Source organism: Gymnogyps californianus, chromosome 3, assembly GCF_018139145.2.
Source record: "Gymnogyps californianus isolate 813 chromosome 3, ASM1813914v2, whole genome shotgun sequence".
Taxonomy (NCBI): Eukaryota; Metazoa; Chordata; class Aves; order Accipitriformes; family Cathartidae; genus Gymnogyps; species Gymnogyps californianus.
This window is the reverse complement of record NC_059473.1, coordinates 52,474,189-52,493,206: the sequence shown is the minus strand read 5'-3', so window position 1 is coordinate 52,493,206 and position 19,018 is coordinate 52,474,189. Positions and strand designations below refer to the sequence as shown.

Sequence of the window (19,018 nt, the reverse complement as noted above, 5' to 3'; positions counted from 1 at the left end):
AGCAATGAAAGGTCCTACTTGGGGTTGGAAAGCTGTTGTGCTGGACTCTGTACTGACATAGGTACTAATACTGCAAAGATACGTGCTTTCTGTTGAATACAGTGATACAGCATCCAGTGGTTAAGCTAACCATCTGGATTTGGGATTTAAAGAACATACGTACATTATCTTAATTTTGTGTTTGCATGAGCTCTGACTTCTTTTTAAGTATTACCAGTATTTTTTCCAAAGTAATTGAGGCTAATTAAAAAGTTACTATGGGGATCCTGTTATTTTTTTGCTACAAAAAAAAAAAAAAATTCTGAGGTTAAACCTACTTAATATTAAAATCAGTGGAAAATACATAAAATACATTCAGGTCTCCTATGCTAGATAAAAGTTTTGTGAAGGGTGGAGAGCCTTTTCAGTGAACTTAGAAGTTGCCTTCATGGTATGCACAAGTTAGGGGGTGGAGGATGGAAGGGAAGACCTCTGCTGTTGTCTCTGCCACTGATTAGATTGATTGTCTTGCATTATGTTTCTATTTTTGAACCTTTATTTGTTTCATGTACCTCTTAGTTTAGACTTGCCACAAGTTTTCTCAGAAACAAATATATTACATATACGTGTATGTTTACACTGTGTTCTCCTAGTGACACTCTGGCTATACATCCTCTTTGTTGTATGTTGCTTATACTTTGCTTGATTGGAAGGTTGCCCTTATGGGTGTGGAAAAAACTTGGGATAAATACACATGACTGTGGCAGGAAAATATAGAAGGTTGACTGTGGTTCGGATTTATTGATGGATGAGCTTTCTAAACAGATATTGCAAGTAAAAGTTCTTTATCTTTTAACATCATGGTTTAACTTGTTCTCTACAGGAAAGAATGCAAATCAGAAGATGCTACTTGCAAGATCTCTGAATCTGACCCTGAGGAATTATCAGATGAAGCAAGTGCTGACACCTTCTATGGAACTTCTCCTCCTAGTACACCCCGCCAGATGAAGCGTATGTCAACAAAGCATCAGAAAAATAATGTTGGGAGACCTGCTAGCCGCTCCACTTTGAAAGGTAGGTGTGGTGTTTTGTTTTTTTTCCTAAAATGACCATAAAGTCATAGTAGTAGCCCTTCATTACCTGACGGAGGAGATATACAGAAGGTGGACCCGGTTACTGAGGTGCAGTGGAAGGACAGGAGGCAGCTGTCATAAGTTGCAACAAGGGAAAACACTTTTGGGTATTAGAAGGAGAATTTTACCATGAGAGTGGTCAAACAGTGAACAGGTTGTCAGAGAGGTTGTTGGGTTGCTGAATCTCCATCTTTGGAGATTTCCAAAACACAACTGGGTAAGATTATGAGCTGGCTAAACTAGTTTTGAAATAAACCCTGCTTTGAGCAGGAGGTTGGAAAAAATGATCTTCAGAGGTATTTTCCAATCGATTTTTTCTGCAATTCTATGGTCTCTAAATGGTGTAGTTCCTTCTCTGCCCCAATTTCATGTTCTGAAGCACTTCACGGTCTGTTTTATAGAAAAACAGAGTTTTCAGTGATTATTCTTTACTCTTTAGTGTCACTGAAGCAGTTAAATTGTAGTTACCACTATTTACTTCTGTTGACGCTTTAGTCATAAAGTCATAACTGGGAAAAAACAAAAGATGCTTGATATGTTTTTTCCTAACGTTACTAAGTAATGATATCTAATACTAAATAAAACATTTTTAGGTTAAAGTATGAATTTTAAGCTTTTCTTTCTTTAATTTTGAGCAGATATAGAATATGGTAATTGCTTGTTGAAAAGATGATTTTGAAAAACATGCAGTACCTACATCTTTTCAAGCAGCCCTTCCAAGAAAAAAAGAAAAACTGTGCCATTTTAGTGATTTTGCTCAGCTTGTGATGGGTGCAAAAAAGCGATTTTTTAAGATTGTATGTTCAGTATTTTCATACAGAATATACCTAGGTTTGGGGTTGTGGTTTGTTGTTTGTTTCGTGTTTTGGGGGTTTTTTTGTTGTTGGTTTTGGTTGGGTTTTTTGTTTTGTTTTGTTTTGTTTTGTTTTTTTAAAGAAACAACTATGTCAGACAAGGTTATTTGCCAGAGTTGTTATGGCAGCTTGGCTATTGCCAGTTAATATTTTGGAAGTAATTTTTTAAATTGCTTCACAGGAAACAGGAAATGTTATCACAGGGGGCATTTACTTGCAAGGATTACATTTTCAAGGTAAAGTGTAGGGGAGAACAAGGTAAATAGTTTAGCGTGAATAAGGGAATACAGTCTATTCTTCAGTTGCATAGAGTTGTGGAGTGCAAGTTCATAATAAAAGAAGGGCCCATGCAAACATCTTCCAAAGCTTTTCGTTCCCTTCCATTTCATACCTCTGAATAATGTCACTGTGAAGAGAGCATTCACCAAAAGACCTCTTCCTTAAACTAAATTGAAAAGATATCTTGTTATACTTGCCAGTTAGCTGTGTAGGCATTGGAATCATTAAGCTTCTTTTACTGGCTTTTAATTGTGCCTTTTGGCTAAGTTAAACTCTTCTAATGCAACACTAACCTTATTTAGTTCTGTATATGGTAGTTATGTAACAACTTTCCTTGCTTTCTGTGATTTTTCTTGTTTCTTTCTGTGCTTTAAAAAAAAAGGTTAGTTTCTAAACAGAGAATTGTGATACTAAAGAACTATAATGCATAATATTTCATAATAACCATTCAGTGCTGAGCACATATTGAGGATCGATACATTTATGAGAAATAGGGAGCTGCTGTTTATCCCTGCTAATCGATTTTGAGTTTTTGGAGCAAGGTCTCTCTCTTTCTACTTGTGAGGGGAATGGTTCTTGCTTCTGGAATAATAATATCCTGTTCTTGGTTGCTGTGAGTATATCTTTAAAATATGTTTGGAGGGTTTTTTTGATGAATTGGATAGTGTTGTATTGTGTAAAGTATCTTTTCTGGAAAGTTCATTGTTTATTTTGTTTAACTTTGCCTATACGTACAATCTCAGAAAATTTATTCTGTATTGTGAGGAAAAGAAAAAAAAGAAACCCACCCCAAAACCAACAACTTCAAAGTGGACTAGTTGATTGACCTTGAATGTGTATGCATATGTTGTTATTGAGATTGAATTGGTTTTACTTCAGTAAGAGAATTCATTCAGGGGTTAGTTTGATGTAACTAATCAGTTTAAAAAGTAATTTTGAAATAACTTTTCAGACGTTTACATATAACAGATTTAATGTATCTTTCTTTATTTAGACAACTGAAAGAATTTTGGGCATTAGGGGCTTGCTTACTTGCATCTCCAATGTTTGTTTGTTTAATTTCTGTCACACCAAGTTTCTTATAACTTGCATTTAGTATCAAAAAATAAACTGATGCAATAATCTGTTTAAACTACTTTCTGAATCATTTCTCCTGTAGCCCAAGACCCATGGGATTCACATTTTCTAAGCTAAATGCGTTCAGAGTTGCTCTTAAGACATACGTGTGTCTCCTGCCTGTTTTTTCTGACTCGGAGGGTGTGGAATGTCAGTCCAGCGATGCTTGCTTATGTATTGAAGTGTTAGCTTCTTGAACTATGTAAAAAACAGTGCCCCTGTCTGCTTTTTAGTATGAAACTTCTGCAACTTCATACTTGAAGGGGAATAGCTGTCCGCCCCACTTTCTTATCCCCACCAAGTTCCTCAAGTTTATTTTGTCTTTTTTTAATGAGCTGTTTAAGATCTCAGACTCTACCATGTGCCCCCTCTCACCAACTGATAGTTGCTTAGTCGTGAAACCTACCTGCCCCATGTAGCACTAAAGGTAATTGTAACTCAAAATCTGTTAGTATAGCTGAACTTGTTTTACAAATTAATTTAAGCCTATATTACAAAACTGCAATAAAATTAGTAGTAGGAACTCATACAGTTATAACATTGATACTCATTTATTGCAGAGTTGTTAGGTATATTTGAACCATTGGCACCTGTTTATTTGATAAAATGAGAGGATTTTGAAACAATTTGTAGATTATTGTGCCTGGGCTTTGTTAAGAGTGATGAATATTCGAGTATTAGGACATTCTGGATGTCTAATAATTAATTATATTTTTAACTTACCTTTCTTTCAATGTGTTTTGGTGGGATGGGGAATCTGGAGATTGATGTTGAAGGAGAACAACATGTTGAAAATACAAACTGAAGGGGTTTAGAGGACCTCCTGGTAGCTAGAGTGTAAGTTCAGAAAGTGATCTTTAAATGTGCCAGGGTTTTAATTTATTTTGCAAGGTCACCAAAATCTTTAATGTCAAAGTGCTGTTAAAAGTTGATCAATTTCTAATCTACCTCACAGTCTGGCAGGGGGTCTGTATGTGTGTGTGTTTCATCTCTGCCAACCTCCTTCATCTTCCTTCTTCTTTCCTGCCACTGCAGAACGCGTCTTCCTGCTGCTTGCCTGTCCTAGCTTTTTGGGCTGTTGCCTCCTTGCGGCAGTGCCAGCTGTGGTGTGGAATTCAAGCTGATATGCTCAGCAGGACTTTTAGTCTTGTGTTCTGTCTGGTGCTGGTTAACCTCAAGAGTTAGTAACCAGTGAGTGTGAGGTACCACTGTCTGACAGTAGTGTTTGAGTAGACAAATATAAAATCAATGATAGTGAATTCCATAGCATTAATAGGTCCATAGGCATTAATAAAGTCCATATTTGCAATAAACAGTTTCTGTGATGACTTTGTGATTCTTCTTTCTTCCTCATATCCTTCAGAATATAAATTCTTTTTTTCCAGAGTTAAGTGCCACTGAACGCATTGTGACCTGCCCAACCAACACAACTATGGCAAGGGTTAAATTATATTTTTTAGATATGGGGATTGGAAGGAGGCAATGTGGCAGGTCACACCCTTATTAACTCGCTTATTGCTCATTAACAGTTGAAAACAGGGTTTGTAATGGAAACAAGCAAAGGAAGGTGCTCTGACCACATACCTCTCCACTTTCGTTTCAGATGTCTCTGCAACCTTAATACAATGCCTTTGTGTGCATACATTTGATAGTCCTTGATCTATGTTACCACACCAGTTCTTTTCAAGAGAACTGCTGTCTTACATGAGTAGAGATTGTTTGGAATTTCATGATGAAGGAAGCAGATTTCTGTATGACTGTACCTTCTGTTGTTGCAGATGCTGGAAGATATGTAGTGAATGAAACAAGAATGAAGGGCTATCTGATAATTAAGTCAATGAAGTGCATCATAAGATAACAGCATTCTGTCACAAAAATTTGTGTGATGCTAGGCAAATAGCACAAATTAAAATCTTCTGTCTGTTTCTTGTTTTCCTAGAAGCAAGCTAGAGATTCTGGGATGTGGTTTGCAAATTGTTGAGAATTCACGGTGCAATTGAAGTCAGGGAGCATTGAACACGAAGCGCTCAATGTTCGGAAATGTTGAGCAATAGCTCTTCCCATTTTTGGCACCCAAAAGTATGCTGGCTTGACGGATCTTTCTCTATCATGATTTTCCATATATAGAAAGGGAATAATATTATTCTTCCACTGAGCAGGCCTGTTTTGCACATAAGCTTATTAGTGTTTCTGGTATTAATGGATGTTATAGTGAGGAGCACAGTAGCAAAGACTCTAAGGAAATTACTACTTCTAGAGTGGGGAATGGGCCATGTGCAGCAGATAATCCTCAGAGTCACAGTGAACAGTGAAAAGACGACAAAGTATTCAGCCATCGTTCTGAAAGTGTTTTCTGTTCTTGAATAAGCAGGGGCCCTGTGACCGTGTAGCTTGTTGTGTTCCAACTGCTGATCCCTGGACTGCAGCTAGTCTACATACAGGTCCTTCTCTCTAGCCTGCCACCAGTTCCTTAAGAGAGAGAGAGAACCACTATTTTAATACCAAGTAGTTCCTCCTGTCCTAATCTGCAAAGCCTAGATCGAAGCACTTTTGTTAGTGCTGCAGAAGAGCGATAAGGTCTGCTGCTCCTTAGGAAAGAACAAGAAGAGAAGAGGAGATTGCACAATTAGGCAGGAAAGGGCTGCTGTTACGTGGTAAGGGAGAACGCAAGTGTTTGTGTGTTGGGAAAGTGGGGAAGTAGGCTCCTAGTGTTAAGGCAGTGTATTAAGACTACAGAGGGGTTCCCAGAACTAAGATCAAGCCCCCCAAGAGCCGGGACCGGATCATTCAAGTTAAATTTCAGAATCTGTACATGTTCCAGTTTTTATGGAATTACATGTGCAATGGAGTTTCTTTAATTCTGTTTGACTTGGAAACCTTAATAATGCTCTGTTGCATTTTGAGTTTTTGTTTGGGAGGTTGTGTGACAAATATATGGAAAATGAACTTGGAAACCATTCTTTTCCTTTTGATCATACTCAGTTCTCAGCAGACGAGATACTCAGGATAATGGGAATTCTTGGAGGTCCTTTCTACAAAAGAGGTAAAGCAAGAGGAGAAAAAAAATTTCCTTTGGTGCTACTATTGATTTAGCTATACTAATGGTAATTTCCAAGACTATGTTTTAATTCTACCCATGCCTATTTTGTTTTATTGGTATTAAACAATGTTTTATACTCAACCTAAGAAATGTGATCGGGAGCTGAATTGAATGATGCTTTTTCTTATTGCTGCAGTCACATTCTTTCTTTTTTTTCTTTTCTCACAGAAAAAATGAGTGTGCCAACTCAGTCTGTGCATAAAGACAATGGGAAAAGCATTGAGAATGTGGAGGAGCACAGCTATAAGCAAGGAAAAAAGATCCGAGACACCCTAAGGACAACAGAACGAGATCACAAGAAAAATGTGCAGTGCTCATTTATGTTAGATTCAGTTGGTGGGTCTCTGCCAAAAAAAACAATTCCAGATGTTGATCTCAATAAGCCTTACCTCAGCCTTGGCTGTAGCAATGCTAAGCTTCCAGTCTCTATGCCCATGCCAATACCCAGAACTGCACGCCAGACTTCTAGGACTGATTGCCCAGCAGACCGCTTAAAATTCTTTGAAACCCTGCGGCTTTTGTTAAAACTTACCTCAGTCTCAAAGAAAAAGGACAGGGAGCAAAGAGGACAGGAAAACACCTCTTCTGTCTGGCTGAACCGATCCAATGAACTGATCTGGCTGGAGCTGCAAGCTTGGCATGCTGGCCGGAGCATTAATGACCAAGACCTCTATCTCTATGCAGCCCGTCAAGCTATCCCTGATATCATCAATGAAATCCTCACCTTCAAAGTGAACTATGGAAGCTTCTCCTGTGTAAAAAATGGAGCCAGTCTCAATGGTACTTCAGGAGAAGGAGTTTGCAAAGCAACACATGGAACTAGTGCTTTGGGTTACTCCAGTTACCATGAACACCTCCATCGCCAGCGGGTCTCATTTGAGCAAGTAAAGCGGATAATGGAGCTGCTCGAATATATAGAAGCACTTTATCCATCTCTGCAGGCTCTTCAAAAGGACTATGAAAAGTATGCTGCAAAGGACTTCCAAGACAGAGTGCAGGCACTCTGTCTATGGTTAAATATTACAAAAGACTTAAATCAAAAACTAAGGATTATGGGAACTGTATTGGGCATCAAAAATCTTTCTGACATTGGCTGGCCAGTGTTTGAAATTCCTTCTCCTCGGCCGTCTAAGGACAATGATCCAGAGGATGAAGAAGTTGATAGGGAAACAGAAGTAAAGGAATCCTCAGGAACATGCACAGAGGAGAGCGATGGTGAAGAGCAAATCTCTGAGGAGAATGTTGAGGAACTTAGACAAGCCATCAAGAACAATTTTACTAATAAGCCAAATTTTGACTTTCAGGACCATTTTTCGAGGAGGCTTGATAGGCTTGAATCTGAGGATGACTCTGCCTCTTGGGTTATTCCAGAATGCAGTGCTGAGGCAAGCTGCAGCCAACACTGTTTGACCTCTATTTACAGGCCGTTTGTAGATAAAGCACTGAAGCAAATGGGGTTGAGGAAGCTAATTTTAAGACTGCACAAGCTAATGCATGGTTCATTGCAAAGGGCCCGTATGGCGTTGGTAAGGAGTGATCACCAGCTGGAGGTAGGTTGCTACTAGTGTAAATGGATGACAGGAGTACCTCCTCTGCTGTATTGTTTCTAACTGAAACTGGAGGAACTGGGATCTTATGAAAGTTTTGGTTGCTGTGTTGGTTTTTGAAAGATAGTGTATGTTATGATTAAGAGCCCAGTTCTGCTTCCATTGAAATGAATCTGTCATTTGACCTGAATTAGAATGTGTGAAGCACAAGCTAGTTCCTGTTCTTGTTTGTAATTGAAATGACACTTTTATGATAACATCTTTGCTCATTACATTTTCTAATGTCTAAAGCTGTAAGTCAGAAAAATTACAATGGAAAATTAGGCACAAGAGTTGAATCACAAGAAAAATTAGCTATGGAAGTGGTCATTTTCCTTTTCTTGTCTTCAAGACTGGATATCTCTCTGCAAGACATCCCTTATGAAAACGTCACTATTGTTTTGGGTTTTTCCTCATCTAAATGAATGAAATACTGTGGTGGCATGTTATGCTTGAGGCCAGATCGGATAAATGAATGGACTCTTAACCTTGAAATCTATGAAAGCAAGTCTTGTTAGCGTGTTGCATTCTTCAGCTGGCTCTTAGTTTAATTTTTTTTTCTTTGGGTCATTTTATATTCTTAATTAAGAATGATTGTGAGTTAATAAAAACAAAATTATGAAATAAGCAGTAAACAAAGGACAGTAGCTGAAGTTTCATATGGTAAGTTGTGGTCACTAATTCTTTCAAGGCAGAATATTCTTTCTTAATATAAACTGTTACCTAACTTGTAGGCATTTTTGTATTAGGAAGGATTACTTGCCCTCCTTGATAAAGTGGCACTGGGGGGGGCGGGGCCTAACCATGGATTCTGGACGAAGGAATTTCTTAGCCAACATGCCCGTTCTAATAAGGATACTACATGTGCTCTTTGACACATTGCTGATCTCTTAGTATTGACTGTCACATTTGCAAAAGGAACAAGAATTGTTTATCTCCCTTGCAGGTTATTTTTTTAGGATGAATAAATTTATAAAGTTATTTCATTCTGAAAAGTTTTTGTTCGTACTGTTGCTAATGCAGATATTACTGTAAAAAATGAGGCTATTAGTTGAATTTTTATTTACTCTGTAATTGGTTTCAACTTGTGTTCTAGGAAGTTTTGCATTAAGAAAATCTTTTTGTATTTCTAAAGAGTCACGTGCCTAAGCAAAACTTGCAGGTATCTGTTACAGTAACCAAAAGTACCCCAAACCTTATATACTTAGATAGAAAGTTCAGCTTAATATATAGGTAGAAATACCTTTAAAAAACCCAAAGGAAATAAAACATAATTTGGGGGTATTGAAAACTACTTTGAATGTGTTTTTGAAATTGCTAAATACCTCAAATGTTTTGACTTCATAAGGGTTCTTAAAACAAGTTAATGAAACACTAGTAGCTAGAGTCTTTGCTGCAGCTTCACAGAATTGAACTTTTTGGTAATTTAGCGTTGGATGAATTGTGTAAGATGTAAGGTTAATCTTTTATCCCTCCTTCTCTACCCTTGCGACTTCTTTGAATGTTCATTTTCAGGAATTATTGCATTTTCTTTGGAATATTGTCCTCTTTTAAGAAATGACTTTATTGCCAGAGGTGAATGTTATAAAATTGTAAATGTCTTTCCTGTCCCAGAATTAAAAGAATGCTGTCAAAAAAAGAAAATACTGTTTGTCAGAAGTGTGTGGTACCTACTGCAGCAACAGATGATATCAGACTAAAATAGAAGAGATGGTTTTGAATTGTTTGGTCTTTGCATCTGACAGCATTTGAATGTAGTGTCTTGGGGTTTTTTAGTGCAGTTCAGTTTGATGTTTGTATGCAGCCAGAGCTGTTAGTGTTTTGTTAGTCTTTGTTACTTCTGCTATTTTTGTATCTTGACTCTGTGTGTTCATGTGTGTACATACACTTTAAAATCTCTGGACATACTTTCATTTCTATTGTTACTTAAACACTATCTTTCATCTAAAATGTGCTTTCTGGATTCTTCCACTGTATCCATTTTAATGCTCATTTCTTCTTAAATATATGTAAATGTTTATACAGATAGCTGGTTTTAGTGGTTTTTTTTAAAGTACAAGTTTTATTCGTCATAGGCTCTGATACTTTAACAAGGCTCTAGGTACTATAGAGTCTGTTTTGTGTAGAAGTTGTATGATTTGATTCTTAAAGAAAATGGCTAATATTTCTTATTTTAGTTTACAAAATCAGAAATGTTGTTTTAGTAGAACAGTATTTAAATCCATGTACCCTGCTTGTTGTTTATTCAACTGGCTGCACTTTTGAGTATGGATTTTATGTATGATCTCAATAAATGGCTTGGACTTTGTTTTCTTGGGGGTGTTTTAAGAAGTATTTGGTAGTCACTTGAAACATTTCAGATTGGGCCCGCTGAAGATTAAGATTAGTCAAATTGAACAATAGAAGTTTAGGTGTCTAATACTAAGCCCTAATGTCATGTGCTGTTATCCTTAATGTGAGAAAATGAAATAACACATTTATTCAATTTTGTGTGCTATTTATCATATCATAGACTGGTTCTTTAATATTTTTATAAGAACTAAATTTTCCAACACTATACTTGCGTCACAATGAGGACTGTATTTCTTAAATATTTTGTTGTACTGTAGAAGTGTAGTATTTTCATGATCTGTTATTAATGACAACTTCTTGTATAAAAGCCTTTAGCTCTGGTGCTATTCTGGTGCTATACATTCCTTTAAAAGAGAGTTAGTAAAAAGAAGACATTAATATACCATCTAAGAAGATAAGTTCTTATACTGTAGATCAACTAGTGATTAAACTTCAAGTAAACTAGGTACAAAGGAAATCCCCACTCATGCATGTTTGCTATCTCTACATAATGAGCTAGTAGTTTTATAAACCACTTAAGAATCTGCAGCACATAATGTTTTGTGCCAACGCTAGACAGTAATGAATGTGCTATTCCATCCCCCCCATGACAGTTGAGAAACTTCACAATATTAAAAAATAAAAACACTAAGAAAACTGACTTTGTCAGTAGCTGTAATTTTGTGTGGCTCTTCTGAGAAAGCAGAGCTTGTACAACACTGTGGGCACAAATGTCAAAAATGTGTGTGTAGGTGTAAAGGAATAAATAATTTCTTTTTTCTTTTTTTTTTTTTTATTTTCTGCTAGTGTTGTAGTTTAACCCCAGCCACCAACTAAGCACCACGTAGCTGCTTCCCCCTCCCCCAGTGGGGTGGGGAGGAGGGAAAAAAAAGTAAAACTCATGGGTTGAGATAAGAACAGTTTAATAACTAAAGTAAAATAAAATACACTACTAATTAATAATAATATTAATAATAATTGTAATGAAAAGGAATACAACAAAAAAAAAAAACAACAAAACCACCACCCAATTGATGCACTGCACAATGCAACTGCTCACCACCTGCTGACTGATGCCAGAGCCGCGATCCGCGCCTCCCGGCCAACCCGCCCCCCTCCCCCCCGCGTTTATATACTGGGCATGATGTTCCATGGCATGGAATATCCCTTTGGCTAGTTCAGGTCAGCTGCCCCGGCTCTGCTCCCTCCCAGCTTCTTGCACACCTGCTTGCTGGCAGAGCATGGGAAACTGAAAAGTCCTTGGCTTAAGATAAGCGCTACTTAGCAACAACTAAAACATCAGCGTGTTATCAACATTATTCTCACACTAAATCCAAAACACAGCACTGTGCCAGCTACTAAGAAGAGTTAACTCTGTCCCAGCTGAAGCCAGGACAGCTAGATAATAAGCTTAGAAGTGGCTTAAATTATTCTGACTTTTTAGGCAGCACTTTGTCATTTGATCTAATTTCTGGTAATGTTTTTCCCTCCTTTGAAGTAGTGTTATTTAAATTTGGCACTGAAGAAAAACCTAAAAAATGCTAGTTATGTCTAATATATGAATGAAGGATATTGAGGTGTCATAGTTAGCAGCTGTGAAATGAGAATTAGAATAAAACAAACTTAATCTGAAACAAATATTATCCTTAAAGATAACAACATACTGTACATCATCTAAGAGCTGCACACATATTGCAGTCCAAATTTTCCTCCAAAATTAAACCCCAGGGTGCTTCCATGTACAACTTTGCTTAGAATGTTATCACAAGGTATATAGTTTAGATATCTAGGATGTCTGTTTCAGATAGTTTCAGTTATTTTCTCTAATTAGAAATATCATTTCATTTAAATGTGGTTTTCATTTAAATGAAAAATAAGTTTATTAATTGAAAAAAACAGCTTGATCTCCTTATATTTTATCTTCCTTTTTAAATTCAGTTTCAGTTTCTTAACATCTACCAAAGTTTATAAGTTATTTTTTCAATACTTTTGTTCAATTTAGCTGGTGACACTTTCTTGAATATTGCATTACTTTACAATGTGGAATTTTATATAATTTATGCACTATGTGTTTGAAAAGGAACAATGTTACTCACCTGACATAGCCAAGTGCAAACTTGTTTGTTTAGATATAGTCATTAGTGTAAGACCTTTTGATTTATTTATTTTTTAGTATATTTTGAAATTCTTAAGTATTGTATCTTACAATCACCTGAATATATGTTCCTATATGTTATGTTAGACTTAACTTGTATGTTCATCATAACCTCAAACAGTAGTGTTTTTTCCTGTGTAGTGAGGTGATCTCCATCTTTAATGGATGCTTTAATCATTTTAAAACAGAAACATAAAGTAAGAGATTGTTTTGTTCACTCCCAAGGTTCCATAATTGTTTTCCTCAGCCTGGTGATCCTCAAATAAAAAAAATAAAAAAAGTTAGCCTTTAAAAAAAAAAAAAAAAGATAAATTGAAACTTCTGTGGTTGATTTGCCAGTTAATAGAATCTTACCTTTTAAAAATAGACTTTTGTGCGTGCTACTTTAAATAAATGCTAAATCCTAAAGAATTTAAGGATCCTTTTCATAATACCTATTTCTTGTTACAGTTTTCAGAATTTCCAGATCCCATGTTGTGTTCAGATTATGTGCAGTTATTAAATTCCCCACCTTGTTGTGAGCAAAAATGCAGCACTGTATCGTGGGAGGAGCTGAAATCCATGGATTTACCATCTTTTGAACCTGCATTCTTGGTCCTCTGCCGAGTCCTGCTCAATGTTATCCATGAATGTCTCAAGCTAAGGTTGGAACAAAGACCTGCTGGGGAACCATCTCTTTTGAGTATTAAACAGGTTTGCTTCAACTGGTTTTTTTTTTTGTATTCTCTATTTGGAATTACTTTGTCATTTTGTTATGATAAGGTTGTCAGTTTAAAGAGGATTAGATTAAGAAATAACAATGTATAATTATGTAATAACTTTTATAAATAGTCTTGTATTTCATATGGAGATCTGGTTTTTGCATAGTAGACAACTGGTCATATATACCTCTCTGATTTAGACTTCGAGGAATCAGAACTGGTGATTAAAGAATTATCAGCCAGTGAAGGTAAACAGTATTTGTTCCATTTGCATTATAAGCTATATAACCTTGTCCAGCACATCTTCCTCCATTTGGGTTTCTTAGGCAGTGTAACCAGTTTTAAGGGTCTGTATATTTCTTTTTTCTTTGATTTGATCCTTTTTTCTTTGCAAATGTAAGACCTCTGCCAACATGCGGTGGACACACAGTGGAAGTTGATTTAGAAGAAAAACAAAATGAAAAAAAAAAATCTTCTTTCCCAGCATATTGTTTTATATAAATATCTGATATTTTCTGTGGATAGTGACCCAAGATTGTCAGTCCTGTCACTCGTTGAGAATGTTGTATAAGGATTTCTTTTCTGGTGGTTATCTGATACAACGAAGGCTGTTTAGATCAATGCCGTTTTTCAAAGTCTAGTTCAGGACGTATTAAAATTTTCTGAAGTCATCTCCCTGCTCCCTGGCAAGCATAAACAGATCAGGGTTTTATCAGGTGGTCTTTAACTATAAACAGTTAAATAAGCTCTTGGGCTGATTATGATTTCACATTCCAGTTATCTGCTGCTCCAAAATCAATTGCTAAGTTACTTTATGGTACCGAATAAATTTCAGTCCTCTCTCTTCTCCCCGCCCTGCCCCCCCCCCCCCCAACTCCCCCCCTTTTTCTTTCCTTGGTATACTAGGATTTTGGATGCCCTTATGTGCAAAAGCACAGTACCTACAATTTCAATCTTAAGAGTGATAGTTATAGTAAAATACAGTATAGCACACTGTATTGTAAAGCACAGTATATCCTTTTTTCCCCGGAGACTGGGGCTATTTTTTTGCCCTTATATTTTTGTATTCTCCTTGTGGACTTTGAGTTAAGTAAAAATGACACTTTCTTCCTGGAAAACAATGTGTTTGTTACAGACTGTTTTGATGGTGTATACTGTCTTGCTAATTACATTGAAAAAATGAATTCAAGTCAGCAGATGCCTGCTGTCCCACGCAATATTTCTGAACAGGCAAAGGAGCTGTGGAGGATATTTCACAAATAGATCTATTTGTTTCCTGAAGAATTATAATTCCTAAAATCTTGGGCAGGCTCAAAACAGTCTAGGGGTCTGTTTTGTTCTCGAAGTTCACAGAATATTAGAGAATTACAGAGAAATCTGAGTTGGAGATACTCTGGCCCAACCTTCTGTGGTGGAAGCTGGGCCCTGTATTAGGTGATCCAGGGCCTTGTTAGGCCAGATCATGAATACTTTCAGTGAGAGAGAGATTCCACTGCTTCTCCAGCCAATCTGTTCCAGCGTTTATTTTTTCTCTCAGTAAAGCATTTTCTTCTTTTATCCAGACAGAATTTCCCTGAAGCAACTTGTACCTGTTGCCTCTTGTTGCATTGCCCTGCATCCTTGTGTGAAAGGAGTGCTCCCATTTTCTCTGTAACTACCCTCTAGGCATTGGAAAACTGTGATTAGATTCCCCTTGTATATTATCTTCTCTAGGTTGAACAAATGCAATCCCTTGAGTTGTTCTTCGTATGCATGTAGCACAGCGCTGTTTGGTTTCTATAGTGATTGACCTAGTGGGCGTCATTTGGGGCACTGAGACCTTTAAGTGTCTCGTACTTTTTGGTACCATTTGAAATGTGTAGCAGTACTGTGTGAATGTATCAGGCATGCTAGTCCTGATACTCAGCTTTTCCAAGGTGAGGTTAAATTTTTGGATTACTAGCAAGTCAATTCTATTTTTTTTTTTTTTTTTTTTTAAATCTGGTTTGCAAGAAAAAGTATACATGCAAAAAGAAAACCAGCACAGATTATATGCTTCCTACAGTGTGCTTTTTCTCCTGTCCTTTCTCACTAGCTTCCCCTTTTTGAGCCATCTTGTCCTTGTTTCACTTTTAGCAATAGCTTTTGTGATCCTGATGATCCTGTGTATCGGGGAGAGCTGTTCTCTTTTAATGGCACTTTGCCCTTATGTGGTGGCAGTGTAGTTCCTGAACAGCTCAAGATGGTTCTCAAGTTCTGCATTTGTGCTGAGAAGTGGAGGAGGGAGGGTGTGTGTATATGCATGTGCACATGGGTTATTTCTGTTAGGTGGTTAAATTAGACAGTGTTTGTCTGTTATAGCCTGTGTTGAGTGTCTTACAGCGCCATGATCTTCTGCAAAATAACTATCAGATCTCTCTGGATCTTTTCATACCAGTTTGTGTCTTCAAAAAGGTAGTAGATGATACTGTCATGTCATAAAAGCTTCTTCCTTACAAAAATCAGTGGAGAAATTAGGTCAATACTGCTAGAAGATTTTTAGTTCTAGATTATAAGCTACTGTAACAGAAATCCAATTTACAAGTAAGTAATTTCTTCTTCATCAACTCCCATTTAAGTCTATAGCTAGAAGCACAATAGCATATTGTATGTTGATGCAGGTGCTAATTTCTTAATTACCAATTCTGTTATCCATGCACCTGTTAACCAGGTAGTATTTGAACACATGATTTAATGATTAAAGAAGCAGCCAGCTAAAGGATGTGTGTTTGGATGGGGAAAACCGTATCTGATGATCAGCACTCTGTGTAGATGATCTTAACAGCATATGGTACCTCCTGGAATTTTTGGGTCAGCAGTCCTTGTGTCAGGACATCAACATTTTGTGCAGACTGCTTATGGTCTGTTACTGTCACGTGGCATGCATTAACTCTAAGGTAGTCTGACGTAGTTGAAAAGTGGAAAGTCACACCTGCCTGGTTTCTGATAAGTGACTGACATGACTTGGAGCAGGGCCACAATGTACTCACTAGTTACTGTGTTCTGCTTCATCAGGTTTTGTGTATCAGGTATACTTATAGGTCACTTAGAGTAGGTGTGATGTAAATTTTGGAAATTACTGGAACAGAAAAATTTGAATGTTTAGTGACAGATTGTTATTTTATAGGTCAAGTAAATGGGGGGGGGGGGGGGGGGCAGGGCGAGGAGGAGACAAATAACAAACGACCAAAAATCAGAAAACTTAATATAAATTTTCTTGCTTTAAACTACAGTACCCTGGAGGCTGTGTGACCTGCTCCACCTGCTTTGCAGAAAAGACTTTCTTGTACAAACTCCCTAAGCAAAAAGCAACCCATCAAACAAACCAATAATAGTGATAATATTTTCAATTTAAGCTGCACATTCTTTAGTGTGCTCATTGTAGACGATGTTTTTTGTTTGCCTATTGCCTTGTGTGTTTCAGTTCCAAAAGTTGACACTTAAAATTAGCACTTCAGGGTTTTTTGTAAATCATATATTCTGTTATTCAGTAGCACTACACATCACTGTATGGCAGTATTATTTAAACAAAAAATCTCTATTTTTAATGAAGTTTTGAGAGTATTTGATTTTGGAATAGGCAGTTGTTACTCTTTGCTTTACTTGTATCTGTAAGATATGCCATACTATATAGTAAAGTTTTATGGATAAGTGATATTGCCAAGTCCTGTCTGTCTCTGTGATGGGTACTTAAATACCAGTTTTAAATTCTTTGAACAAGTTATGTTTTTCTTTGTGGATCCAAGGGCAAAAACCCTAATACGTTAACACAGAGTACACTGAATGTGATTGAGTGGAGAGTGAAGAATGCACATTCATTTTTAAGTATATGACATGTTAGGGATATAAATGTGTAATTATTGGATTTCCACCTTATAAAAAATTACTTTCTTTTTTTTCCCCTTTTTCATCTAACTATTGGTAAGTTTTAAACTACAGAATTCAGAATACTACCCTTGTTTCTCCTGCATGCGGGGGAGCACAGCGTAACGTGTTCTGGCCTGTAGAAGATTCCAAAGACACTTGTCATATTAATAACATTATTGTATGTTTTTTGCTTTCATGCCATTATAATTTCTTATACATTGAGTCCGCTATATTGATATTTTGCCAGGACAGCCATTATAGAAGATTTTAAAAAGCAGATTAACCAACCAACAATTCCATTCCCTCTGACCCTCCAAATGAACCCCTCTCTTCCTCTCAGACTCTCAGTTTGATGAAGTTGTTGCTCAGGAAAGGTCAGGGGTTGTCAGACCTAGAGACTGGTAATAGTTTCAGAAGAATACGCACTTAGCACTGGAAGGAGTTCTGAAAGGCATTTGTTAATGTAGGTTTGAAACTGTTCTTGCTGTTTGTGTACTCCTATGTCTGTGGTTGTGCACGTTTCTTCAAATAAATAAAAGCTGTAAGCTTTCAGGGAGGAGTGACAGGTATTTGGCCAAAAGTGACCACTTCTACGGTTGGAAAGATAACTTCCCTCATGTTAGCCTTGCCCAGGGAAGCAACAAAAGAAACAGTAACTGTTTTCAGGTCTGGTATGTGTTTTAGAGTTGTGGACACCTGCCCAATAGATTGACAATGAATTTCCTGTAGTAAAACATTTCTTAGAGGTCTCTAAGCATCTGTCAAACACATTGCATATTATTCCTGACTTGCTTCCATTTAAACTGGTGATTTGATGATTGTGAGCCCTCTTGCCCACTTCTAAACTTTTTAACTATCCAGTAAGTTGCTAGCTGTGGCCCTGTGCAGGGAATGAAGTCTGAAACATCTGCCGTCATCTCCATTTACAGTTATGTGGCAAGTGGTGTGATGGCAATTAAATAATCCTGGAAAACTAGTCGCATCTTTCCTGTAGACATGTAGAGCGACTGTATTCATTTCTAAAAACTGTAAAAATTATGTAGTGATAAACTAACATATTTAGACAAACCAGACTGACAAATTGAGCTTTCACTTCCCAGGGAGAATTTAAGAGTAATGTCTTGACTGATGGCAGTTTTTGGGTTTTTCTCTTGCAGCTAGTGAGAGAGTGTAAAGAGGTTCTGAAGGGTGGCCTGTTAATGAAGCAATACTACCAGTTTATGTTACGGGAGGTGTTAGATGACTTACAAAAGATTGATTGCAACATTGATTCTTTTGAAGAGGACCTGCATAAAATGTTAATGGTAAGCTTCAAAAAGGAGAAAATATTTGGAGTTCTAATAAGTGTATTAATCTGAATACTGCTAATAGAAATTTATTGTCCCTGTTGGGTGTAGGTCTTGCTAATTTTTTTGTTGTTGTGCTCCTTTAACATAATTTTATTGTTTTAATGGACTTGTAAAGGTAACACAGTAGCCATTTCCATTTTAGCAATGATTTTAACAATACTGATTTTTGTTTACTGGACTGTGGTACAGTATACTTCTAAATTGCTTATATTTAGAGTAAAGTGGTTCATAAACAGAACTGTAAATTCCATACATTTAAACTAAACTTTTCATAACCTTTTAGTATTGAACCAAAAACCAAAACCAAATTGTTTGATTAACACCATGCCTTACTATCTTGGTATTGCATTCATCCATTAATGATACCTTATTTTTAATGTGTATTCATTATTGCAATAAGTTAAACACAAAGAAGTATTTTCAAGACAAACACTTGGCCTCTGAAAGTTATTAAATGAAATATTGTTTAGTAAATTTAGTTTAAATTACTGTTTCCTTGGATGTGACTGATTTTTATTCTTTTGTGAGTTGTTTGAGCTTTGTCCTCACT

At 36.7% G+C, this 19,018-nt stretch overlaps 1 protein-coding gene across 1 annotated transcript in view; it reads left to right on the top strand.

Moving 5' to 3' along the window:
* MAP3K4 (mitogen-activated protein kinase kinase kinase 4) overlaps window positions 1–19,018 on the top strand; it is a 75,841-nt gene that overhangs the window by 16,314 nt on the left and 40,509 nt on the right. The window contains exons 2-5 of the mRNA XM_050893235.1: window positions 863–1,053; window positions 6,630–8,011; window positions 12,984–13,226; window positions 18,277–18,423. Of these exons, the coding sequence (XP_050749192.1) occupies window positions 863–1,053; window positions 6,630–8,011; window positions 12,984–13,226; window positions 18,277–18,423 (1,963 nt within the window). The remainder of the gene's footprint in view (window positions 1–862; window positions 1,054–6,629; window positions 8,012–12,983; window positions 13,227–18,276; window positions 18,424–19,018) is intronic.